Source organism: Eschrichtius robustus, chromosome 6, assembly GCF_028021215.1.
Source record: "Eschrichtius robustus isolate mEscRob2 chromosome 6, mEscRob2.pri, whole genome shotgun sequence".
NCBI classification, from domain to species: domain Eukaryota; kingdom Metazoa; phylum Chordata; class Mammalia; order Artiodactyla; family Eschrichtiidae; genus Eschrichtius; species Eschrichtius robustus.
Window position 1 is genome coordinate 78,723,416 of NC_090829.1, and position 26,347 is coordinate 78,749,762.

Sequence of the window (26,347 nt, forward strand, 5' to 3'; positions counted from 1 at the left end):
AATTAAAAATAAGGGTCCATCATTTAAAGGATTAAGCCTTGGCTTTTTGAAATTTCATTCACCTAAAGTATCTTCTTCCAAATAATATTCTGGATAAATGAGGTATGCCTAGATTATGTTTCTATCTGATCTACCATTCCTTTAGTAAAGTTGCCAGTTAAATCGCTCTTACTTGAAAACTATTTGCATATGAATGACTGCTTCCATTTCACAAGTAAATCTGCATTTCATGACTCTTCCATTTCACACCAAAGAGACCCTATTAGCTATGACAAATACATGTACACATATATCTGAACAAGCAGTCTGAACAAAGCAAAGAGCACAAGTTCCAGAATTAGAGGGCACTGACTCATCTCCTGACTCTAACATTTTATGGTGGATCAACCTGGGACAAGTCATCTAACCCTCGGACCCATGTTTATTCATTTGTAAAATGGAGAGGGGACGATAAGACTTACCTGAGAGGGCTACTATGAGAAATCAATCAAGTAAAACAATGTAGGTCAAAGTATTTAGAAATAAAATGGGCAAAAGTGGGTGAAGGAGCAAATTGCCTGAAGTTGCTCACAAAACATCAGACATTCAGAGATCCTTTGGGAAGAGTTGCTCATATAAAATCCTTAGTGGATCTATCTGGAGTAAAATAAATTGTTCTTAAACTGCTCAAGGAATTTTGTTTTGACTGAGTGCCCAATGGTAAAGTTCTTAAACGTCAAAAGTTTGGAGAGAGGCTTTGGAATCCTTATAGTGCATAAATATATTCTCAAGGCAAGAAGATGAACTACTTACAAACACTCAGTCTTGGTTCTGTAGTCAAAGTCCCTTTTACAGGGTTTTTTTTTACAGAGCAATGATTCTTTCACTTACCTTGCTGAAAAGGTTAACAGGATGTGTACAAAAGATTTTCGGGGAATTAGTTCATCTAAACTGAACAAATCAATGAAATCAATCTCTTTTAGCAGAAAGGGTATTTGTTTTAAAGGAAGTAAATAATATTAAGCATGAGACATGTTTTCCAGTCCATTCTCCACTGAAATGCAAAATAAGAAATGTCAAGGATAACTTTTTTGTTTTTTACATTATTTCATTTACATTTACAATGTACATTTGCATTATCTCAATAGTCAAGTTTAGGGTGACTCTTCTTGTAAAATCTGAATTAAACAACGTTTTGGTACTAAGGAATCAATCATTACACCTTATCAAAGTTCATAAAGGTAACCAAAAGTGTGATTTGCCCTGGTGCCTAGAAAACAGCCAAGAGGCAAACACTCTGATTTCTCAGCCCCTACTAAGCAAAGGCTCTACTGGTTCCCCAAGAAGGCAAATTAAACTCTGACTCCAAATAGTCATTACACAAATGTCTACAAGGGAAACAAACCACAGATCCTGCATTTACATAACACTTTCCTCCAAGAAATTCAAAGCACTTTATTGTAGAATTATTTAAAAGAAATGTACCCCCCCCCCATTTTAGGAAAACAATTACTGTTATTCTGGGAGATCATACATCCCTTGCCTAATCAGATACCAAATAGGTAGGAAACTCTAGACTCGAAGTTTTCTCTCAGAGATAAACTCTAGAGATGGTGGGGGTGGGAGTGGCGGGGAGGGGGAGGCTCAAGACTCGTGGAAAGCTGAATGAATCAGGCAATGGGGTAGTTTTAGGGATGGAGGTCCATTAGGAACTGAGCTCACAGGGGCTGGGGGTCGGAAAAGTGATCCGGGAGCAAAAGGGCTCGTTAAGTTGGTGGCAGCTGGGTGGATGCAGAGCCAGGTGCGAGGGTCACTCTCAGCTAGCCCGCAGTGTCTTGCTTACCAGTTGCTCGCTCACCCCTTGCTCTCTCCCCCTATTACTACCCTGCGGTTGGATTCCGAACTACCTGAGGGGAAAGCGTAATGGAACGAGCAACTACCATGCCTGAGGAGGCTGCAGGCTTCCTCCACCCACAGCGGCCGAGCTGGCTTCCCGCCCACCCCCTGCCCGGCCCGCGTCTCACCAGCCGCCAGGCGCAGGCCGCGGAGGCTCCTCATGGCCGCCTACTCCGCCGACCAACACAGTGCCCCAAGGCCAGCGGTGGCGCGGGTAAGCTCAAGGTCGCCTAGCGCCGCGAACGGAGGACCCCGAGCAGGACTCTGGGGCGGGGCTTATGGGAGGTGAGGGCAGAGCGAACGGGTCATGCGTGACGCCCGGGCGATGGGCGGGGCCTGCTAAAAGCGAGGAGCGTGTGGGTCGTGCTTGGCGGTCAGACTGTGCGGGCAGCGTGCCCTGCCCAGCCCCACCTTTGTTGGCGCCGCGTCTTGGAGGCGGCCCTAAAAGTGCTCTCTTGGAGTCTTGGTTTCGAGGGCCTTTGCAATGTCCTTCTCTGCACCTAAGAAAGTATCCGTTTAGAATAGAAGAAAAGTAATGTGCTTACCGTAGGACTTTTGTGACCTGTAGACCCCGAAATCACACTGCCTAGATAAACCAGTATTTCAGTACACTTTTTTCAGTATTTTCAATGAATGTGTACATGCCTTTTTCAAAACTGCGTAATTGGGTTCTTAGTGACCAGTGGCCTTCATCTCTTGGTTGGCTTTGGGAGTATCTCTCAGGCTACCTGAGAAATTCACATGTATGCTTCCTATGTTGTTTTCTATTTGCCTATTTTTATAAAACTAAACATTTTATTATTTCCACACCTAAACACCTTATTCAACCTTTACCCCCCACTACCATCAATGTCTTTTCTTGACATTTCTTGGTGGGCGCAAATTCTTAAAGAACAAAAGCCCCTCTGCTCAAGGGTCGGGACGGGAGGGTTAAGAAAAACCTCACTTCTCCTTGAGAGTTCCTCCTCGAACCACCTGGTTGGTGCGACCAGGAAACTGTTTCCCTTTTTGTTAAGTAAATGGGATTGGAGTAAAACGATCCCTTCAAGTTCTGACATTCTTCGATCTATGCACCTGGGCCAGTTCCAGGAGGACATGTTAAAGGCACAGGAGTGAAAAGAAGGATAGCAGCATTACGGGTTTCCATGTGGGCGAGGCTAAGGGGAAAAGACAAACCTTGAGCTCAGCTTTCTTGCTGAGATTCCTCTCAATATTTTTTGTTAGGCGGTGCCGCGGACACCTTTGCTTCGCGGTGATTGGGTCGCGGCGGGGGCCTCGTGGTTGTCCAATATGGCGGCGCCCAGTGGCGGTGTGAGCTGTGAGGAGTTCGCCGAGTTCCAGGTGATGGGGTTTTCCTCACGCGGCAGGCGTGCCCTTCCTTTTGTCCCCGGACCCTGTTCCCTACTCTGGCCTGGGAGGGAGTGCGGACCAGTTGTGGCAAAAGCGGATATTTCAAAACTCCTTTTTCGAGCCATTGGAGGTCATGGGGGCGCGGGCTTGGCCTTAGGGAGCGAGGCTGCTGCCTTGGGGTCATGGCTCTCCCTGCGCCTTCCAGGCCTTGAGTAACTGCACCCAGAAACTCCAGTGGTTCCTCGGTGGCAAAGCCGAGTCCGGCCGGGTGGGTAAGGATTGCAACAACCATTTAGCCATTCTCTGAACTCAGTTCTTAGTCTCTGTCATTCCCCTCCTGTTTTAAGCTGAGTATTTATAGGAGAGAAGAAAGTGAAGGAAAGCTTACTTACTTGATAAAACAAAACAAAAACATTGTACGAGTTTCACTGTTTTGATGGGTCAGAACGTTTGGAGGCTTGAAGGGTCGATTAATCCTAGTACCTGCGCTGGTGCTCTGCCTTCCCAGCCATTAGAGAAAATGTAACATTTAAGGAAAAGGTTATGTCTTTTATATATTCAAACACCAGAGGTCTAGGGCTGATTATTAACCCACGAATTAAAGAACAGGGGGTCTAGATTTTGACGAAGTTGCTATGAAAGTTATCTGTTCCAATGTAAGCATAAGTGCTGCTGTCTTGATAAGATGTTGAATTTAAAAATAATGAAAAATGTATTTTCTAAAGATAATGAAAAATCATTTCACGTATCACTGACCTCTGTAGTAAGCTTTGTGCTTGCATCCGTTTTTAGGGAGTGATATTCTTGAAGATAATCTCAACAGATTGAATTATTTGACAAACATCATTTGGTCAAAGAAGTTTCTGTGGAGTCTTTCCAGCATTATATACACCCTTTTCACCACTTCAGCTGCGCAGATTAGATCAACACAACAGCAGCAGACTTCAAATGTGATCAAAGTGCCTAACAAATACAAATATTTGTAAAAATCTTAAATAAGGTAGAAAAAAGACTGTTGGATTCTAAGGTTAACCAGCCCATTTGTGGCCTTGGTCTTGTCACATTAGTCCTGTGATTTAACTTGGGTTAATGAGCTCAGATAATTGAGCAATGATAGCCTTAAAGTTTATCTGAAAGAACCCTGGTTAGGAAGTTGGATGTTCTGGGTTCTAGTACTACTTCTGCCATTAACAGCTTTGGGACCTTGAGCTAATCACCTGACCCCTTCCATAATTAACTTTTGAATCTGTAAAATAAGATTATGTTAAAAAAACATTTAAAATGGCTTCCATCTCTATAATTATTTAAATCTCTAAAACCAAATTTCAAAGGATCTCTTTGAGCTGTTGAAACATCCAACAGTGCTTAAAGAACACTTTCATTTTCTTTTGGAAGGTCAGATGAGATGTTGTAAGTAGGGCAAAAGCTAAACTGTCTTGCAGAACCATTTTATTCACAGAGATAATGTAAATTAAAAAGTCATAAAATGAGTCTCATTAGTGAAACCTGGAGAAGTTTTTAGATTGTTTCTCTAGGACTTTTCCAAATGTGTGGTTTATAATGGAGAATACCCTGGGTTAAAAGTCAGAAGATCAGGTTTTCCAGAGCTGGCCTTGGCATATCATTTAACCTCATTATGAATGAGTATAAGAACATTTGCCCCTACTGCTTCAGAGGCATACAAATGTAAAAAAAAATGTATTTGAAAATGTAAAGTTTTAGTACAACATTTACATTTAAATGAATTTTGTAAAATTGTAAACTGTAGTTAACTGGCACACTCACAAATTATTAATCAAAGTTCATGTTTTTTAGAGCTATGAAACCATTACATTTTGTATGTAGGTACCTTATATGTGAAAAGCACTGCACTGAATACTGTGGAAGAGAAACAGAAAATTGTGTACTTTTTATTATGAAGATTTAGGTACTTTTCCCCCAGAATTTTATTATGAAGATGTTCAAACACTGTAGAAAGTTCAAAGAATTTTACAATGAATACTCATGTACCCACTGTGTAGGTTCTACAGTGATTCACTATATTTACTAAATCACATACCATCCTTCAATCTATCCATCAATCCACCTTTTTTATTTTTAATTTTTGATGCATTTCAAAGTAAGTTGCTACCTCATCACTGTGTCCTCATATGACTTCTTTGTGCACACAGAGGGAGAGAGATCTCTGGTTTCTCTTCCTCTTACAATGACACCAGTTCTATGGGATTAGTGTCCCACCCTTATGACCTCATTTAACCTTAATTACCTCCCTAAAGGCCCTGTCTCCAAAAACAATCACACTGGGTGTTAGGGCTTCAACATACGAAATTGGGGGCAGGAGGGGGGCCGAGGGGGGACACTGTTCAGTCCATAACAGAAACCTGCTAGGTATCAGGCACTTGGAGAGACTGAGTGGGCAGGATATAAAACAAGGAACTCAAGCGGGGATATAAAACATGTAGAGGATATTTAGAATACGAACACAATGCTGTAACAGTTCAGAGAGAATTAAGTCAATAGATGGTAATTGATCTGTACCTGAGGTGGACAGAACCAGGGGAATTCTAGGTAGAAGGAATAGTATATAGGCAGAAAGTTTTATATATTGGGGGGGCAAATAGCAAATTGCTGGAATTCAGAATTTGCACAGGTGCACATTGGGATTACACAAAAGATTGGAACCAGGTTATGAAAGGCCTTGAATGCCAAGTGAGGTTAGGGAGTCAGTGAGCAGAGGGGGTGAATTGATCAAAGAGATGTTTTAGGAAGATTTATTACCACGCCCACAGTCTTTGTTAGCACCCTATCATTTTTGCAATTAGCTTTGCTGTAGCTCTTCTTATCTTCAGTCATTCCTTTCTCTAATATATCTCCCCTTCAATCTAACCTCCATAATGCTATGGCTTCATACTGTTATCTTCTAAATTTTAGAATCTGAACCATGCATCTAATTTCAGGATTATACGACTAAGTCTAAACTACTTAACATGGCATACAAGTCCTTTTAAAATCCAATCCCAAAGTGCCTCTGCTTAGTTAGCTCTCACCACTGCCTGTATTCATACATACTTCTCTCTCCCCAACCCCTGCCACTTCCAATATACATTTGAACTCTGCTGTCCAGCCACATAGGCCTACTTTTCCCTGAACACATGATGTTTTGTCATTTCTGTGTGCTTTTTTTCCACTTGACACCCTGAAATCCCTTCTTCCTGACTCTATCTGAGACCCAGTTCATATATCACCTGAGCAAAATCAACTAAGTATTCCTAGAAAGTTTAAGTCTTGGTATTTCTGGTAAGAATATTTATTTATTTACACACAATTGATTTTGAGTTGTTTGGTAATTAGGTACAGACTAAATAGACTATTTTCTAGCATCAGTGATGGTATCTTTTGCAACATACCTAGCTGTTCTCTGTTCCCTTGCCTGCGAGTGCAGAGGACCACACAGGACTCTGGCAGTTGCAGGCAAGTCTGTATTTCTAGCTTGGGGGAGGCACAGTGTGAGCATTGTTATAAAAATGGAGTTTGAGGAGCCAGAAAGAGCACCATGTGAATGGGATCTGCTTCTGGGTACCTTCAGGCAGAGAGTGAGGAGAAGAAAGGTTAAGAAATTTCAGATCATTCTGTGGAGTACATTTTAATTTTACTGTCAAGTAATAGACCTTTTACCACCCCCCGTGTACTCTAAAAGCTTCCCAAAATAATAAGAAGAATTTATCTAAGGAGTAACCTTAGGAATAGAGTATAGTATAATTGCAGGGGCAGTAGAAAATTTTCTCCACCCCTCCCTGCTGCTAGATATGGTCAGTCCTTCAGTACTGAAATTGCCTTCCAAGAGGGTGAGATTTTCACCCCACAGTTAAAGGTAATCCATAAAATGCAATTCCAAGGTAAGTGCCTGAATAACTTTAAAGGGTTAGCCTAAAGTTAGAGATTCATGATATATCAGAATTTCTTGTTTTGAGGAGAATGAAAGGAGAAGCTGGAGGCACTACAAAGTTTGGAGAGTTATCTTCTGCTGTTCTTTGACACTTAGAAGCTGATTAGGGTTCCAGCTCCTATACAAAGATGTAGTCTTCAGAGAGCCACTGAACTGTGTATATTTCTGTATTATCTCTGTGGACTTGTGTTGCAGTTTGTTGTATGCTATCTGCTCAGGGGTGTCTTCTTTATGTTTTCTTGGTGAATTTGTGAGAGAGAGGGTATGCCATTGGAGCTAAGTATCAGGTAGGTAGGTAGTAATTCCTTATGAATGATACATATAGTTTAATGGCAGCACTTATGTGCCTGCATTAACTTTCATCTGCTCTCAGTCTGTGAGGGTACCTAAGCTTTTCTCTAGACCCCCTTGGAGTTGCCTTAAGAGCCCTGGCACCTTTTGTACTGTAAAGAAATTTGTGCCTAGTGAGATAGTTTATAGTTCTTTTCCTTCTCCTTTTGCAATTTTGAAAGAAATTCCTTCCTGAGCCTTACCCCTTTTTCCCCCTTATCTTTAGCTTTCCTAGTATCTTTTCTGTGATATTTAGAAGTAGCTTACAGTTCTCAGCAATTCCTGAACAAGTGCACTATCAGTTTGTCATTATATTATCTCGAATTCAACACTGTCCAGTAGAGCTTTCTGTGATGGTGGAAATTTGTGCTGTCCAATATGGTAGCCACTAGCAATATGTGGCTCTTGAGCACTTGAAATGTAGCTCATGCAATTGAAAAATTTTGATTAAAATAACCTCATTTTATTTAGAGGTTAGATTAGATAGAGGTTATTTAGATAGCTGGTGTCTTTCATATTAAAAGCCAAGCTCTAAATCATATATTGATTCTTTAGCACACAGAGAACTGATATATTTGAAAATTCACATTTGTAAGACTGAAATTGTTTGATTTATTACCTAGTTAATGCCAATAAATTCCCATTGCTGTAAGGAACTTAACAGTATGTCCAAATTGTTTTATTGGAGGGAAAGTTGGCTGTATTGCTAATGATCAAACTCAAAACTAGTTAAAGTTCCAAGTAAATCAAAACTCTAGGAAATGATATAATCTTTCACCTGCATCAGTCTCCTAACTAACCTCTTTGCATCTACTCTTGTTTCTCTCTAATCCATTTTCCACACTTTAATTCTTTACCTTTAACTTAGGCAATCATTTCAGAATACAAATCAGATCATGTAACTCCACTGTATTTAAACACTTCATTGGTTCCCTGTTGCTTTCAGGAAAAAGACTAAAATCCTATAACATGATCTGTAATGGTGGACCTCATTTTACACCATGCTTTCTCTTATTCTCTGTACTTAAGCCACATTAACTTTTCAGTCCATTAAACACTCTATTTAAATGACTCTTGTGAAATCACCCATAGTTTCCATCCTGCTAAATCTAAAAAGTTAATTTCTGTCCACATCTTTATTGACTTCCTAGTAACATTCAACACAGTTGACTGGTTCCTCCTTGAAACCTTTCTTCTTCTGACTTCTGTGACATCTCAGTCTTTCTCCTGTAGTTTTAAATGCTAGAGTTCCTTCTTGATCGTTAACCCCCTTTATTCCCTACAGTCTCCCTCAATGATCTCTTCTTGTTTTATGGCTTTAAAAACATTAGTTTGGGGAATTCCCTGGCAGTCCAGTTGTTAGGACTCCAAGCTCTCACTGCTGAGGGCCCAGGTTCAATCCCTGGTCAGGGAATGAAGATCCCGCAAGCCGTGCAGCATAAATAAATAAATAAATAAACAAATAAATAAATATTTGTTAATATACCTTCAACCCAGTTCAGTGTCAGACTGGTATATTCAACTTTCTGCTTAACTTTTTTACTCATATCTAACAGGCATCTCAAACTTCACATGTCCAAAACAAAATTTTTTTAAAAAACTATTATGCAAAATTTCAAATTTCACAAAAGGAGAGAGAGTACCATGAATCCCTGTGTACTCATCTTTCAGTTCCAACAATCAGTTCATGGCCACTCTTGTTTCATTTATATACTACCATTTTCCCCATCCTAACCAGATTATTTTGAAGCACATCCCAGGTAGATCTTTTGTTCTGTAAATATTTCAGTCTTTATTTCTAAAAGATTACAATTTTAAACAATACCGGTGTCACAAACAATTAACAATAATCCTAAATGTAAAATATCCTGTGAGTCAGAATAGGATCTTGATCTTCCCACTCCTTCCAAATCTTTTCCTCTCCCAGTCTCTCCCCACCATTAATTAATGAATCTACCATCCATTCAGTTGCTCAGGTCTCAAACCTAAATGTCATTCTGTTTTCTTTTCTCATCCTCCAACACCAATTCATCAGCAAGTCCTATCAGCTCTCTCTTCAAAATATATCCTGAATCCAACTTCTTCTCCCTGATTCCACTGCTACCTCTTCTTTGTCTCTTGCCTAGACCACCATAATAGTCTGCTGAATGATCACCCTGTTTCCATTCTCCACATAGCAGTCGAAGTTATCTTTTAAAAAATTAATCGTTGTATCATTCCCTTGCCTAAAACCCTGTTTCCTTTAGGAAAAAACCCTTAATTGTTTCTGTTGTCTCTACTGTCCTTTATTTTCTCCGCAGCTCTGATCTCACCTAATACCACTCTTTCCCTTATTCACTTCCAGCCCACTTGCCTTCTTTTAGTTCTTCAAACATCCCCAAGTTTGTTCTTGTCTCTTAATTTTTGACTTGTTCCCCCAGATGTCCTTTTAGTTGGCTTATTTATATCATTCAGATCTCAGCTCAAATGTTATGTCTTGGAGAGGCCTTCCTTGATCTCCCTATCTAAAGTATTAGCCCCTCAGCCCCACCTAGTCATTCTTCATCCCATTACCAGTTTTCTTTTTTGTAGTACTTTTCAGTACTAAAATTATCTCATTTATTGGGGTACTTGCTTATTGTCTCTCTCCCCCTCTGAGAATTTAGCTCCATAAGAGCAAGGGCCTTTTCTATTTTATTCACCATTATAGCCCTGGTGTTTAGAATGGTGCCTAACCATTAGACATTAGTAAGTATTTTTTGAATGAAGAGTGAGTTAATGAATCAACTCTGTGGTCTCTCTAATTGCTGCATATGTTTAAAGAAGAAAGATTGCTGAGGACTCTCAGTCAAGGAAAGCTTTATCTAAAAGGTATAATGTAAGCCTTGGCCTCAGGATCAGTTCGATTTAGATAGAGGGAAAGAAGAGAGAGGTTTTAAAGGTTTTTTTTGTTTTTGTTTCAATAGGCAAGTTGTAGGAGGTAAAGTTGGCAAGGAAGGTCCCTCTTTGCTACTTCCCTATTTTTTGACTCTAAATAGTACTGCCGCTGTTTGTTTGAAATTTGCCACTTACTGACATTATATATCCTCTACTGTACATAAAACATTATTTAAAGTGGTGATTGCTTAGTGAATATGTTGAGATTATCCCCTAAGAATTCCAGTTTACAGAGAATCTTGATACTATTGACAAAAATAGAAAGATACAAGAAGAGGGGATAAGATAGTGAAGTTGGTTTTAGGTCTGATGTTTGCCTGTTTTTATTAGTCTAAATTATGAGCCTTCTACAAGCTGTTTTACTTCTAGATTGGGTTCTAGAAAAGGGCATTAAATTACTAATTAAAGATTAATAGCCTGATAGGAATAGAATCTAGGCTGAAGACAGACTGAATGGCCTAAATGGTTATTATAATTGGAAACGCCTAGCTGTTAATTATGAGGGAAATGGTCAAATAAGTTGTGATACCTCCACAGAATAGAATATTTATGCACCTATTAAAAATGTCTTCAAGGTAACAAGGGCAGAATGCTCATAATTCCATAAAGTAAAACTTTTAAATGTTATATAATACCTCAATTTGATAAAAATATTTGCAGATATGTATAGAAAAAACTGAACACAACATTGTAAAGCAACCATACTCCAATAAAAATTAATTTCAAAAAAAAACAAAGGGACATCTTATTAATAATGGTTAACTATGGATGATTCTATTTTCTTTAAATTTTTTTCTAATTTTTCCAAAATGATTGTGTAATACTTTAATCATAATAAAAGTTTATTTTAACAAATGGATGATACAGCATAGGGAATATAGCCAATATTTTATAATAACTTTAAATTTAGTATAATCTATAAAAATACTGAATCATTACATTGTATGTTTGAAATTAATATAATATTGTAAATCAACTATAATTCAATAAAAAAGAATAAATGGTAACTATAACTTATTCACAATCATATGATTAAATAATGTATGCAAATCGCACTCCTGCCAATTTTCAGATTAAAAGCTGTCATTTTTAATATGACCAAAAAAAATGGATGAAAGGAATGAAGAAGTTGATTTCAGTGATGGATTTAAGTTTGGCAAAGAAATAGGTTCATATGTTGAAGGAAGTAGAGGATCAAGCAAAGATGCTTTTAATACACGTTAATATTAAATGTTAACTTCCTGGATGTTTTCAATAAGTATAGTCCTAGTATTATACACTTCTGTTTTCTTAATGATTTTTCTGTGATTGTGTTTTGTTTTGTTTTGTGGGGCCGGGGTGAGGTAAGGGTGGATTAAAAGAGAAAGAAAGGGGTATACTACTAGAAACCTTTTCTAGAGTTTATATCATCTGCAGACAGAAGGCAGCTGATACCTAGCCTTTGCCTAGTGACAAGTGAAAAGAAGTACCCTAATCAAAATGTGGGGAGAAGGGACTATGCACCTATTAAATTATGCTGTGTTGGTATACTCATCAGGGTCTTTCTAAGTTCCCTGCCCTTTTGGTATTATTTTTATTTTGATTGGGTTTTGAGAGTTGGACCCTCTTTTAGAGGGGAGAGATCCTTGGGAAATGTGAACTTGGGTAACTGAGAAAAGGTAAAACTACTTGTTCTATGAACAAGAAAGCCACAAAGAGATTTGATTCCTTTTCTAGCAGTATACTTTATTTTTGTTACAAAAATAATACACAATCGTAGGAAAAAACTAAAAAACAAAAAGCCTGAAAGGAAAAAAAGCTTGAAAGGATATAGATTAACGTCTGCACGTTAATCACTGCTGAGAGTTTCTTGTGTATCTTTCTAGAAAATTTCTGTCTAGCACCACATTTTAGAATGATAGACAAAGAGGGAACAGAGTAAGCAATGACGCTGGATTGTTTTGGACCAGTTGAGGTAATCAAATTCAGTAGAATCCTTTATTGGCTGTATGCTGGAGATGGAAAGAACACACAGTGTTTGCTAAGCACCGTGCCAGCGCATGGGGTTTACAAATGAATGAAACGATCTTTACACTTAAGATGATCACAGTGGGACCAAGGAAAGAGTTGTGCCAATCGTTAGAATTACTATTACATAACCTACCTCTCATACTTGTAAAAAAGATTTTTCTGTGGTTGCACTATATATAGTGTGGTTTCCCCACTCCTAATTCACAGGGTTGTAACATATCCAAGAGCTTTATTTATTTATTTAGTTTTGCTTAAATGGTCTTTTTTTAACCACTTAACTTTCCATTCAAGTTACTATTCTTTTATTTTAAATATATATAGGAATTACTCAAGGTGATGAGGACGATTGATGACAGAATAGTACATGAATTAAACACTACGGTTCCAACAGCTTCCTTTGCAGGGAAAATTGATGCCAGCCAAACCTGTAAACAACTTTATGAGTCTGTAAGTGTACCTTTTGAGTCTTTTCTTTTGTGCTTCCTTTATGCCTTTCTCTGTAGGCAAAATAAGAAAACAATTGACATACAATTAAACTGTGGATACAAGAATGGAATCTTCATGTTTTCTTGCCCACACCTGAGGGTGTATATAGGTTTTGATCCGGTTTCTACAAACTAAAGAAAATGTGTGATCTTAAGCACAAGTCTGGGAAGAGACAGTTCTAAGGAATGAAAGCAGCCGTTTTTTGACCCCCTCATGAGCAGCCTTTAACTTAAGGAAAGCTTATGCTTCAAGGAATGAAGGAGAAAGTGAAACAGTCAAGTACAATAAAACAGTGAAACAAGAGCAGGGTCTTTGAATGAATCAATCTTAAGAAGCTAGACACCTGATTTAAGGAAGAATTAAAACCCTTCACACTTTTTATCAATATATCTTCTATCTTCCCTCACTCATCAGGAAGGGGAAAAGAAGCATTTGGCAGGAGAGAAGGAAAAGCCACAGATAAATTGTCCTTTTCTGAGGCTTTGGATTCTCAAGTATATATTTTTTCATTGCCTCTTAAAGATCCCCTTTATTTCTCTTTTTTAATTTCTAAAAGTGAAAGGAAATAACGATGTAGCTAAGCATTTTTTATAGCTTATATTTTTTTCATTAATTTGGAAGCTGATGTTCAAATGGCATTTGCTTTTTTAGTCTCTACCACAAGATTACTGTATTACTTAAAATCTAAAGTCCATTTCTCAATTATGAAAAAAAAATCAGTTTTGGATAAACTTATTCATATCACTTAAATTCAAAGCATTAACTGCTGATATTTTTTTCTGCTTTTATGTGAAAGTATGTTACTTTGTTGAGTGGTCAGGTAATTCTTGTGGCTTCATAAAATTGCAAGGATGGGGGCTTTAAGGAGTAGACTCCAATATTGGGAGTAGAGAGCATGGGTCCAAGGCCTAATTTAGTATGAGGTTGTTCGACAGTTCACTTAGTTTCTTTGGGTAGCTCTGTCTAAAGAACTATTGATAGAAGTTTGTAATGGCTTTAGTGATCCACCTCACTACCCATATATATATATAATCTCTATAATCTATTCAATTGTTTCCATTTAGAATCTTTTTATTAACCTAGAGGTTTATAGTATAGCAATTAACAACATGGATTCCAGATCTAGATTAAATCTCACCTCTGCTACTTCCTAGCTGGGTGACCTTGAAATAACCTCTGAGTCAGTTTCCTTATTTGTAAAACAGTATCAGAAAAGTATCTGGTCAATTGTTAGAGGATTAAATGAGTTAATATAAAGTGCTTACTGTACTAAATGTTTTACATATAAATGCTTGCTGCTTCTCTTATTGTTGTTATTATTTCTTATTCCTTTGTTGAACCAGGATAAACTGGCATGCTAAATTTGGAACCTTTCTGTTTTAGATATTCTTGTGTATGTGTTTGGGTTTTTCTCCATCTGTATTCTAGAGGGATCCAGCAACATGAACGTATGTAAAGGATTATTTATCTAGTAGCTTTGTTCCAGGGGTCGAGCCTGCAGTAGAGTACCCATGCTAACAAGTACCACTGAGTTCCCTTAGATATTGTCTCAGTTAAGAAGTGGAACTCTGTGACATGTCCAAGTTGTTTATGGTCACCCTGACTGTCTTTAGTCCCTGACCCTTCCTTCTATAGTCGATGAAGGAATATTTGCACTCTCTAATGATAATACTTCTTCATAGGAGAAGATCAGCAAAGTTATTATAAAGCACTGATTTTAGAAATTCCAAATCTTAAATGTATAGTCTTAGTAAAAATGAAATAATTTCAGTCAGATTCCCTTATTAGAGCATATTCCCTCAATATATGAAGTTTTCCTAGCTTTACATTGTTTATTGTTTAGTTTCAAGATAAACATAAAAATCAATACGGAACAGTTAAAAAGTCTATGAACTTGGAACAGTGCTTTACAAATGCAGAACTGTTACCGGTGTCATAATGATTGATTTAAAGTAATTCTTAAAGCTATCTCTTTAATATAATGAACTTTTGGACTATATGTTTAAAAAGTATGCTTCTTACATCCTTTTGTCAGAAGTTCTGGAGGAAGATTTAAAACACAAAAAATGACGTGACAAAAACTTATTAACTTTTTTTGCAATTGAGGTATAGTTGATGTACAATATTATATAAATTTCAGGTGTACAACATACTGATTCACAATATTTAAGTGTATTGCTTTTAATGATAGTTAAACTAAGGGTCATTGTTAGGATTCTAAAATGATGTTTGGGAAATTAGAATTTAGAGTTAATTTAGAATCAACCTTTGTTCTAGAAAGAAAAACACCAAAAAACTATAATCAGGAAAACGACATTCTGTTTCCCTTAAAGGCAAAAAGCATTACTTTAAAATAATGATTAAAAGGTAGTAGGTGAAAATTTCAGCCTAAAAGAAGTTCTCAAAGTTGTGGTAAAATAAAACTGGGAAGTCCTAGATATACCCCCTTTAGACTAGTTTTGAATCATTCTCCTGCCCCACCCCAAGTGTCTTCATTTCAAAATTGCTTACCCCAAATCAAAGGAAGTATGGTTATGATATGGTTATAGTTCAGGATTTTTCTCCTCTAACCAAAGTTTTACTTTACTGAGTTTCTTAATTTTATCTCAGTTCCTTTAATAAGCACTTTATGTACCAGAAATAATTCTCTTATGACCAAATCCTCAAGCATCTGATACTAGTGAGCTAATAAGCCTGGTTTCGTGTTATTTCTTCTCTGGTAGGCTTATGTCACGCCATCTGTTACTAGTTATCAAGCGTCCTCATTTCTTTGACATATATGTACAGAAAGAAGTCCATGCATATTCCCTTTGCATATGCTCTTAGTTTTGAATTTTATTGAAGGATGGTCATGAAAACGGACCACAATAATTGATAATACTGAGTTAAAGGTGACTTGCCCAGTAATTCCTGTTCACATAGGAGTGAGTTCACAGTGGGGCTAATCTGAAGGAAAAGTAAGCAGGTGAGGGTAGGAGGGTAGTCTGCATCTAGAAGTGTATCCACAGGGAAGGGGCCAAGCTAAAGACGGGAATAATAGAGGAAAGCCCAACCAAGGAAGGAAACTGTGTGGAGAGAGACCAAAAGAAAGATATTGAACATTTTAATAAAATGTACAAAATTTGAAATTGATTTTAAAATGCAGATAGAAAAATGAGAATATTGTGATAGACTTCTAGTTGGTACTAATGCTGTTTCACTAATTGCTGGGGGATTAGACAAAATATCAAAGTAATTAAATAGCATCTGGCATCTGAGCAATGTATTGAGTCATGTTGCCTCTAAATTTTAGAGGTGGAAAGGATATTAGTGATTATTTACTCATAATCCATAATTTTCCAAAAGAAGAAACTGAAGCCTGTAACAGAAGCAGCATATTAGCTAATAAATATGGGCCTTGAGGCTGTCCTTGTGAACCCTAAATGTTACAATGAAAAAAATTAGCATATTAGAGAAATATACTATAGGTGGGATTAACATCTGTTAGGAAATTCCCTCCCTTCACATGGGTACAGCTTTTAACTAATGCACTTTTGGTATACCCCTCTAGAAATATAAAGGTTTATTCTTTCCTGGTGTGTATTAGACCAGTAGTTCTCAACCACGAGGTCCCAATATGACCATTTAAGAGCTGTATTTCAAATAACTTATGAGGAATGCTTATAGAATGGTTGTTAGTCCCATATTTTATATAAAATATATATAATGGGTTATTTCTATACAGCCATCACTAGCATAGCATTGGGATATTCCCCCTTCAGAGGGAAGAAGGAATGATATAACGTGATTAAATGGAGCAAGCCAACACTTAAATTTTAGTTGGAGGTGAACCACTGTTATTGTGCACCATTAATTATAAAGACGATTGCATATTATTTTAGTATTTTGCTCTGTCTCCACCCCAAGTTTTTGGGGTATCTTCAGAATTTGGCTATGATCATGGGAGTATGTTTGAATTGAAACATGACTATCATAATTAATGAAACAAGGCAGAAAATAGATGCAAATTATTGTATTGGATTTGTTACATTAAGATGAAGGCTAATAAACAATTGCTCTGTCGGGCATCCTTACTCTCCGTCAGCACACGCAATTGATGGAATCAGTGACCTCTACTTCATGTACAATTTTTCCTTGTTAGTACTTAAAGTTGAAAATCTTGAAAAGGGTTCTGTCTGACATAGGTAAATGTAGCATTCTTTGTTTTTCTTTATTGTAACTAAGAGCTTCTCTATATCACTTACTTTATAATTTTTTGCACTGTTGACAACATGAGGCTCAAAAAAAAAATGAAAGGACAAAAAGAGAACAGCAATAGGAAGTGGCCCAGAAGGTGTGTGAGGGGTGGGTATAGGGTAGAGGAACACACAGATGCAAGAATGGGAGAGAAAGGAGTGTAGGGAGAAGGAGACTGAGATGAAAAGCCCAGCACGAGGAGTGCAGGAAGAGGAGCAGGAAGGCCTGGGAGCTAAGTGAGGAAGAAGACAAGCCAACCTCTTCAGTTTCACCCTCAAAGCTGCTGCCTTTGAGCTGGCTCATTCAGCACAATCTTCTCTTCCATAGATTCAGTTTTTAAAAACTGTTTTAGAAAGTATTACCTTTCTGTAGCCTAAAAATTTTTTTTTAAAACACTGAAATGTGACAAATTGGTGTGATTTTTTTTTCTCATTTCCTTCTTTTGTTCTTTTAGTTGATGGCGGCTCATGCCAGTAGGGACCGAGTCATAAAAAACTGTATAGCTCAGACCTCATCAGTAGTAAAACAGCTCCGAGAGGAGAGAGAAAAGAATTTGGACAATTTAACGTTATTAAAGCAACTTAGAAAAGAACAGACAAAGGTAAGTTGAACAGGGTTTACATTTCTGAGGCAAGGTTTCCAAACTTAGCCTTCAAAATGAAGGCAGTTTTTAATATGAAAAATTCAGAGTAAGATATGGTTATTACTTAAAACAAAATGATCAGGAGATTAGTACTTCATTTTTAATGGGCTTTATTTTATTACATTTCAATACTAATTGGTAAATTAATGTGCATTTCATGAACGTATGGAGTGTAGCAAGCTTTAGCTAAAAGAAGCATGTAATCATGTTATTTCCATTCCTTTATATATTCCACAGTTAAAGATACAAGGATTCATATAGACCAATACCACATCAAAAAATCTAGGGAAATCACATCTGTATCTATGTTTTGAGGCTTGACTTGAGAAGAAACGTTTTTTTAAACATATTTACATTTTGAAAATATTTACCTCTGGTTTCAGCTGTAGAAATCTGCTGAAATGTAATATAGATATTTAACTTCAGGATATTACCCTCTTCCGCCATAAAAATATAGTACTATTTAAATATAACCAGGGCCACCAGAGCCTCATTATGTTTATTTCTTTGCTGTGGAGAGGATGGTATGGGTCTTTGACTCTTTTCAGACTCTCCTTTGTTTCCACTTCATCTCCCATGCCTACCATTTTCCCTTTTAGGAGAACACCAAGTGTCCACTGAGTGCTATGTCAGAGCAAACTTTATTTTCCCTAAGTCAGCCGTCATGTAGATGGGGTGTGGACCTCAGAGTAGAGTTAATGAAGCAGAGCTATTTCTTTATAGCCCTTAAACATGACACGTCAAGAAAACAGTTGAAATGTATGCCATATTTTATTTTGTGGACTGCGTTGCTGTCTTTTGAGGAGGGTGGGGGTGGGAGGGGGCCTTCAGGGGTAACTTTTTTTTTAAATTTTTTACTTATTATTTATTTATTATTTTTATTTTTGGCTGTGTTGGGTCTTCGTTTCTGTGTGAGGGCTTTCTCCAGTTGCGGCGAGTGGGGGCCACTCTTCATCGCGGTGTGCGGGCCTCTCACTATCGCAGCCTGTCTTGTTGCGGAGCAGAGGCTCCAGACGCTCAGGCTCAGTAATTGTGGCTCACGGGCCCAGTTGCTCCACGGCATGTGGGATCTTCCCAGACCAGGGCTCGAACCCGTGTCCCCTGCATTGGCAGGCAGATTCTCAACCACTGCGCCACCAGGGAAGCCCAGGGGTAACTTTTTATTCCGATACAATTTCAAACTTACAGAAAAGTTGCACGAACAGTACAAGGAACTCCCATATACCCTTTACCTATATTCACCTATTGTTTACATTTTGCTCCACCTGCTTTACAGTTCATTCTCTCTACTCTTCTTTCCCCCTCCATCCTTCCCTCCCTCTTTCCCTGTCTTCCTCTCCCTCCCCCATACACATTTTTTTTCCTTTACCATTTTGGGAATATGTTGGGCACATTATACTCCTTTACCCCTACATATGTTGGTTATTTCCTAAGAACAAGGGCTTTTTCTTACATGACCACTGTATAATTATCAAAATCATGTCTGTATTTTAAGATGGCTTAATAGGTAACTTACTGATCCTTACATGTCAGGTGACTGAAAATCCAGTGTGAGATGGAATCATGTTTTCATACTGAACAATTTGTGAAGTTTGCTCTTTGTTTAGTAGATGTAGCCAAACTTTGAAAAAGGGATCTTGCTGTCTCTCTCAAGCCTTTGTTCTTTTGCTGCACACAGGTGTGCACTTTCTTAGTCATCCCACTGATGCAGTGTGTCTCACTGGATACGGGATTCATCCACTGTCTTTGCTGTTCTCTTTGTTCATGACGACTGCTTCAGCCCTGTGTTCCACACCTGCTCATTCATCAGCCAGTGGTGGGTTCTTCAGACAGTGAACTTAGGCTGTAATGGTCATCTTAGCCTACCCTCCGTGTTGATGAAGGCTTATAGATAAATTATAGAAAGCTGGTTAAGATCTAGTTTTTTTTGGATTTTGTATTTGAACAGGCTCTTGAAGTATTGACAAAGGAAAGTGCAGGGCAGGGCTGTTAAATCAGAAACTGAAAAATCATTATTTGCAAATTAAGTCAGGCAAAGAATAGAGTAACTCTTGTTAGCAGAGGGCAAAGTTCAAAAACCACTGAGTGTTTGGGAGTGATGTGTCACACAGTTTTGTCTGCCCTCTGTTCTACCCATATGCCTTTAGAGCCCAGCACAATCACTGCAAGGAGGAGTTTTAGAAACCAGCCAGTGAGTTTTGAAAGGCAGTTTTCTGGCCTGTGATATTGCATAGGACTAGAGTAGAAGTTAACCATGAGTAGTATTTAAGCAAATAAGGAAACTTGAATTTTTTTTTCAAGTTTGCTATGAAGATTATAGAATCAGAAAGAGACAGCTCTTGGAGATGTTCCAGCTCTACCTCTTCATTTTCTGTATATGGAAACAGACTTAGAGATACTGACATCCCCAGAGTCACAAGCTAGTAAGTGGTAGAACTGGGACTTTAACCCATCTCGTCTGACTCTAAATTCAGTCAGTGTTTTTTTACCTTAAGTTGTGACTAATAGTCAAATTCTGATTACTTTAGTGAACAATCTATTTACATACAGTGATGCCAGTCTGAAAGCTCACAGTTCTTTACCTGAATCCTTACCTCAGAAAAAGCACATTCCTTGCTGGAACTATATACCTGCTGTCACCTCTTAGTAGCCTTTGAGAGGAAGTTTACCTGTTTAAGACCCAGAGCCTCAAAAACAGCCATCTCGGGACTTCCCTGGTGGCGCAGGGGTTAAGAATCCACCTGCCAAGGCAGGGGACACGGGTTCGAGCCCTGGTCCGGGAAGATCCCACATGCCGCGGAGCAACTAAGCCCGTGCTAATGAAGACCCAACACAGCCAAAAAGAAATAAATAAAATAAATTTATTTAAAAAAAAAAACACAAAACAACCATCTCAAAGGTAGCATTTTGTTGTTGGCACTGAAATTGCATTAGAAGCTGGCTGTAATGTCTGCGGTGTTCAAGAATAGAAAAAACATGGATTGTAAAGGCAGACAGCTCTAAAGAAATAATCCCATCTACCACTTGGAGGTTTTGTAACCTTGTAAATTAATTGTTCTGAAACTTCTGATTTTCAGTTTGTAAAATGGAATTGATACTTAGTAACTTCTTATATTTTCTTTTTTTGGTGAGGATTAAATTGTATAGTATATGTAAGAGCTTGCATATTGACTGATAACGAAGTAGCAGTTTCTTTCCTTTTTGAGTTGCTGGGACTCCATATTTGTTATATTAATCCTCTTTACAATATCCCCCCAACCAGTGGTTTCCACCTTTTGTTTAACCAGTATTAAGGGGGTTGGGGGTATCTACAGTCTTATGTGGCAGTGCATTCTCTTTTTGGACAGTTGTAATTGTTCAGAGATTTTCTTACTTAGTGTGAAAATCTGTCTCCTTGTAACATGTAATTACTGATCCTTAATCTTCCCTCTGGATAAGTCTAAACCCATTTCTACACAACATCCCTTTAAATATTTGAGAGCGATTATGAATACTGTCTTAGTGGCCTGTTGTAACACTGTTCTTTAAAGTTGTTACTTCTTTGGCAGAAAGTCCAGGCTCTGACAGAGCAGTGAAACTTTAATGATTTCTGGGTCGATATAACTGATTAAAATCTGAAACCGAGGTTGCTCTAATGTAAGCAGGCGGGCTTCCTCAGGCTTATTACTACTCCACAGCACATCAGAAATGCAGTCCTTCCCCTTGTTCATGGTTTCAATCCTATATACTGCCCCATACTCAGACAGCAGTTTTGAGTCTACGAAGGGAGTTTACAAGGAGCATTGGATCAGTACCACATCCAGTCTTTTTTTTTTTTTTTTTTAATTTTATTTATTTATTTATTGATTTATGGCTGTGTTGGGTCTTCGTTTCTGTGCGAGGGCTTTCTCCAGTTGCAGCAAGCGGGGGCCACTCTTCATCGCGGTGCGCGGGCCTCTCACTATTGCGGCCTCTCTTGTTGCGGAGCACAGGCTCCAGACACGCAGGCTCAGTAATTGTGGCTCACGAGCCTAGTTGCTCTGCGGCATGTGGGATCTTCCCAGACCAGTGCTCAAACCCGTGTCCCCTGCACTGGCAGGCAGATTCTCAACCACTGCGCCACCAGGGAAGCCCCCACATCCAGTCTTATTAGTGTTACATGCATATTTCTCAAACCTCCTGCCTGAGCTGTACTCCTAATTTATGGTTAGGTTCTTTGGTCTGGGTACCTAACTCATGGTTGCCCAGAATCCCTCTGGCATTTTGTTCCCAAATCTCCTGGCCTGGGTCTTGACTTTGGCCTGAAGAAATCATCCTGCTGTTAACCTCTTGGCTGCCTCAACCTATAGTTCATGCTTTTTTTCTCCTAATTTTCCTGAATATTTTCAGGTTCTCCTCCTGGAATTGGTTAGCTTCTTTCCTTTCAAGTCTCTCTGACCAGAGGCGACTAGGAGTATGATGGGCCCTGCCATCTGGACCTGGCAATAGAATTGGCTACTTTTTTGATGGAGTAATTAGGTTGGCAGTTAAAAAGAAAGTTAGAAAGACTAGCATTTTTAGCCTCACACCTCTGGCTGTATGGTTAAGGTATGGAAAACTCATCCCTTTCTCAATTACTTGAGCCTTATATATTCTTCTTCTCTGTTTTTCTTCCTGTTTCTTTTTTCTTTTATTCAAATCAGGTTGCCACCTCCTTGTCCTTTTTTTTGTTCGTCTGTGCTATCTTTGCAAATCTATATGGTAGGATCAATAACTAGAACTGGTATTATTGAGTTCAAGGACATGTGAATTTACATTTTTGGTAAGTCTTACCAAATTGCTCTCCATAGAAGTTGTAACAATTTGTACTCCTAAAAATATATGTGAGTGTATCTTTCCCCATACCTTCACTAATAATAGGTTTTATCAGACATCAGATTTCTTCTATTGAAAAAAATTTTGTCATATTATGGCTTAATTTACATTTCTTTATACATGAATAAAATTGTACATTTAAAAAATAGGTTTATTGGCCATTTGTTTTTCTTCTGTGAACTACCTGGGCATTTGAGATTTTTTCTTTAAAAGCTCTCAAGGTGATTATAATATGCAGCAAAGCTTGAGAACTACGGCTTTATGAGATTTAGCGACTGATTAAATATGAGGAGAACAGCTATTTCAAAGAAGGTTTTGAAATCTGGCCTAAGTATTACCATTAATAAAGAATGCAGGAGCAGCAGCTGGTTTTGTTAGGAAAACGTAGTGTTTGGTTTTAGTTCTTTAATTTAAGTTTTCGTAACTTCATTTTTGTTTTCCTTTCTTGCAGTTGAAATGGATGCAGTCAGAACTGAATGTTGAAGAAGTGGTAAATGACAGGAGCTGGAAGGTATAAAATAATGTTGGTTCTTGGAGAGAACTAGGAGGGGAAGCAGAACTAGCAAAGGGAAACCAAGGGAGGGGGGAAGCAAAGAGTGCCTTGGGCACTTAAGAATAATAAAGATCCTTCATTTACAAGCAATTGAAGGCTTTAACTTTTTGGGGGTGGGGGGCGGGTTGTGGTTAGAATCCAAGTTAGAGCCATCTTACAAAAAGTAGCTTTACAGTTGTATGGTAGAATTGCATGATCGTCATGGGAACAGAATTGGAGACATTCTGTATGTTTCCTAATACTAATTATGGGCTATTTGATATTTAGAGTTAATAGTTGTTAACTTAGAACCTTCAACCAGGTTATTTGTTCAAGTTAGCTTTTCTGAGCTCACTTACTTTCCATAAATTTTCATATCATTATCTATCCATCACAGTTGTTTGTTTTCTAACATATCTGATCGTGAAACTTTGTTTGTAGTTTTACTGGTATTTGATAATAGGCTTTTTATGGCTCCTAGATTCACATGCTCCTTATTACCACCTACTGGTTCTAATTAGGAATTCGATTGGGGGACCAGGATCCCAGGACTTTACATGTAGTTAAAAATCACAAAATTCTACACTATTGATACTATGTATAAAATAGATAACTAATGAGAACATACTGTATAGCACAGGAAACTCTACTCAATGCTCTGTGGTGAACTAAATGGGAAGGAAATCCAAAAAAGAGGGGATATATGTATATGTATAGCTGATTCACTTTGCTGTACAGTAGAAACAAACACAACTTTGTAAAGCAACTATAGTCCAATAAAACTTAAAAAAAAAAAATTACAAAATTCCTACTTTAGTTTTCTGAAAAAGTATGTCTGCATGTCCTCTCTAAAACTTCAGAGATTTCCAAAGGGCAAAATCTATTAAATCTGAAAGAATGAACTGAAAATTTTGTTTTACCCTTTGAAATTAACCAATGGAATGGGGCTGGATCCAGAGGGAGGTTAACTGAACCAAAAACTGGAGTGTACCAACTTGCAGAGCCATGAATAAACTGCAAAATACAAATCGATTTTCTTTGCTTTATCACATTTCTTTATCCTATCCTCTTTGCCAAGATTTCTTATTTCTGCCCTTTCCACCTATGTGATAAGGTGTTTGCTCCTTGAAAGCACACACATTTCCCCTTTTATCAGACAAATGGAAGTATATTGTCTACACTTTGTTTTTTTCCCTTAATATATCTTGGAGATCTTTTCAAATCAGAACATAAAGAGCTTCCTTATTCTTTTTTATGCTTGCTTATATCCCATTGAATGGATGTTCCAAAATTTTTATTTGACATAGTCCCACATGACACGTAATCATAGAATGTTCTTTTAACATTATGATATGTTATTTGTTTAGTTTTTAGGAAGCAAGATAAATAGAACAAAACATTATATAAATTTATACAGTTTAGCAAAAGACTGGACTCCCTTCAAGTATATCTCCATGTGAGAAGGATCTGGCACTCATTTAGAAAAACATGACAGATATCTAAATAAAATCTACATTATAAAAGGATTTTTTTTTAAATTTTATTTATTTATTTATTTTATTTTTGGCTGCTTTGGGTCTTCATTTCTGCACCCGGGCTTTCTCTAGTTGCAGTGAGCGGGGTCTACTCTTCGTTGCGGTGCGTGGGCTTCTCATTGTGGTGGCTTCTCTTGTTGCGGAGCATGGGCTCTAGGCACGCGGGCTTCAGTAGTTGTGGCTCATGCGCTCAGTAGTTGTGGCACTAGGGCTCAGTAGTTGTGGCTCGTGGGCTCTAGAACACAGCCTCAGTAGCTGTGGCACACGGGCTCAGTAGTTGTGGCGCACTGGCTTAGCTGCTCCACGGCATGTGGGATCTTCCCGGACCGGGGCTCGAACCCATGTCCCCTGCACTGGCAGGTGGATTCTTAACCACTGTGCCACCAGGGAAGCCCTATAAAAGAATTTTTAAAAAGCTTTATCTTAAAGTTAATTTAGATATTTTTGTCTAACTGTCCAAAATATGTCTGGAATATGGAACTAGCATATTTGTTAGTTTACCAAATAAGCTAGCTTGTGATGATTTTTTCCTTGAATAATTTAAATTTTATTAAAATATTAAAATTATCATATAAATGAATATCAAGGCCTTCTGAGCTCTTAGCACCTAGTAAGTCAGTTTGAACCAGTGAGGAAACACCTCTGTTTCCTAAACCTGTTGACCTGGGACAAAAAAGGTTATATCCACCTGACCCATGCCAAATTTAATTGAATTCCAGGCCTGATTTATACAGGATGACTCAGTGACCTTTGTTTCTGTTCACATATCTTAGGTGTTTAATGAACGCTGCCGAATTCACTTCAAGCCTCCAAAGAATGAATAAAAAGATACTTTTTTTTAAAAAGGACCGGGTCATCTCATAAGAGTTAAGCATGACAGATATCAACATGGTGGGCTTCCCAGGAAGATTTCTGAGCCAACAGTCCAAGACCTTTTGTTGATTTCAGCCCCACTTACCCAAGACCTCAAGTATAAATAATTCTGATAATTATGGAGAAATCAACTGCTATTTTATACTGATTCTGTAAAAAAAAAAAAAAAAAGATATTTTGTAACTATTAAAATAATTTTCTGACTCAGTGTACATAATTATTTGATTGTTTTCCAAGTTGAGGCAGTAAGTTTTGTAAGAGAATTTAAATACAATTTCAGTATCTGATTTGATTTATATTGTACCTTTTTGAATTTTACAAATTTATTGGCATGAGCATAGACCTTTATGGTCATTGATAGTTTTATCTCTTTATTTATCTCTTCAGGTTTATTGCTCTTAAGTTAAAGGGCAATAATATAGGCTGGATACTGTCCAAAGAAATTCTCTTAGTACCTTAACTTATCTCGTTTTCATATGCAAAAACTAATGTTGGGTGGAAACATTTTCCTGGATAATGTTTCCGTGGACCATGAAAAGGAAAGCAAAGTAAAACAAATTCAGAAAATGGAAAAGTAGAGGAGGGCTTGCATAATGGTATTCTAGTACAGGATGATTGTATTCGTTTTCTGTTGCTGCTTAACAAGTTTAGCAGCTTAAAATCACCCCTGTTTATTATTTTAGAGTTCTGTAGGTCAGAAGGCCAGGAAGCCTTGACTGAGTTCTCTGCCTGGGGTCTCACAGGCTGAAATCAAGTTGTGGCCCAGACTGGGCTCTTGTCTG

General features: G+C 37.9%; 2 protein-coding genes across 5 annotated transcripts in view; one reads left to right on the plus strand and one right to left on the minus strand.

Moving 5' to 3' along the window:
- The window catches only part of FAM162A (family with sequence similarity 162 member A), a 40,481-nt gene extending 38,314 nt beyond the window's left edge, over positions 1–2,167 (minus strand). Inside the window, exon 1 of the mRNA XM_068546634.1 lies at positions 2,004–2,167. Within this exon, the coding sequence (XP_068402735.1) occupies positions 2,004–2,037 (34 nt within the window). The 5' untranslated portion in view covers positions 2,038–2,167. The remainder of the gene's footprint in view (positions 1–2,003) is intronic.
- A 957-nt stretch (positions 2,168–3,124) lies between these two features.
- Positions 3,125–25,728, plus strand: MIX23 (mitochondrial matrix import factor 23). Of its 4 annotated transcripts, XM_068545503.1 has the most exons (6): positions 3,145–3,216; positions 4,018–4,225; positions 12,749–12,874; positions 17,604–17,750; positions 23,077–23,136; positions 25,466–25,728. In XM_068545503.1, the coding sequence occupies exons 3-6, from the start codon at positions 12,764–12,766 to the stop codon at positions 25,514–25,516; spliced, it is 369 nt and encodes a 122-aa protein (XP_068401604.1). In that variant the 5' UTR covers positions 3,145–3,216; positions 4,018–4,225; positions 12,749–12,763; the 3' UTR covers positions 25,517–25,728. The 4 variants fall into 4 exon arrangements, with proteins under 4 accessions (XP_068401603.1, XP_068401604.1, XP_068401606.1 ...); XM_068545502.1 differs by lacking the exon at positions 4,018–4,225 and having other exon boundaries at positions 3,125–3,216; XM_068545505.1 differs by lacking the exons at positions 3,145–3,216; positions 4,018–4,225 and adding an exon at positions 3,277–3,497.
- The last annotated feature ends 619 nt before the right edge of the window (positions 25,729–26,347 follow it).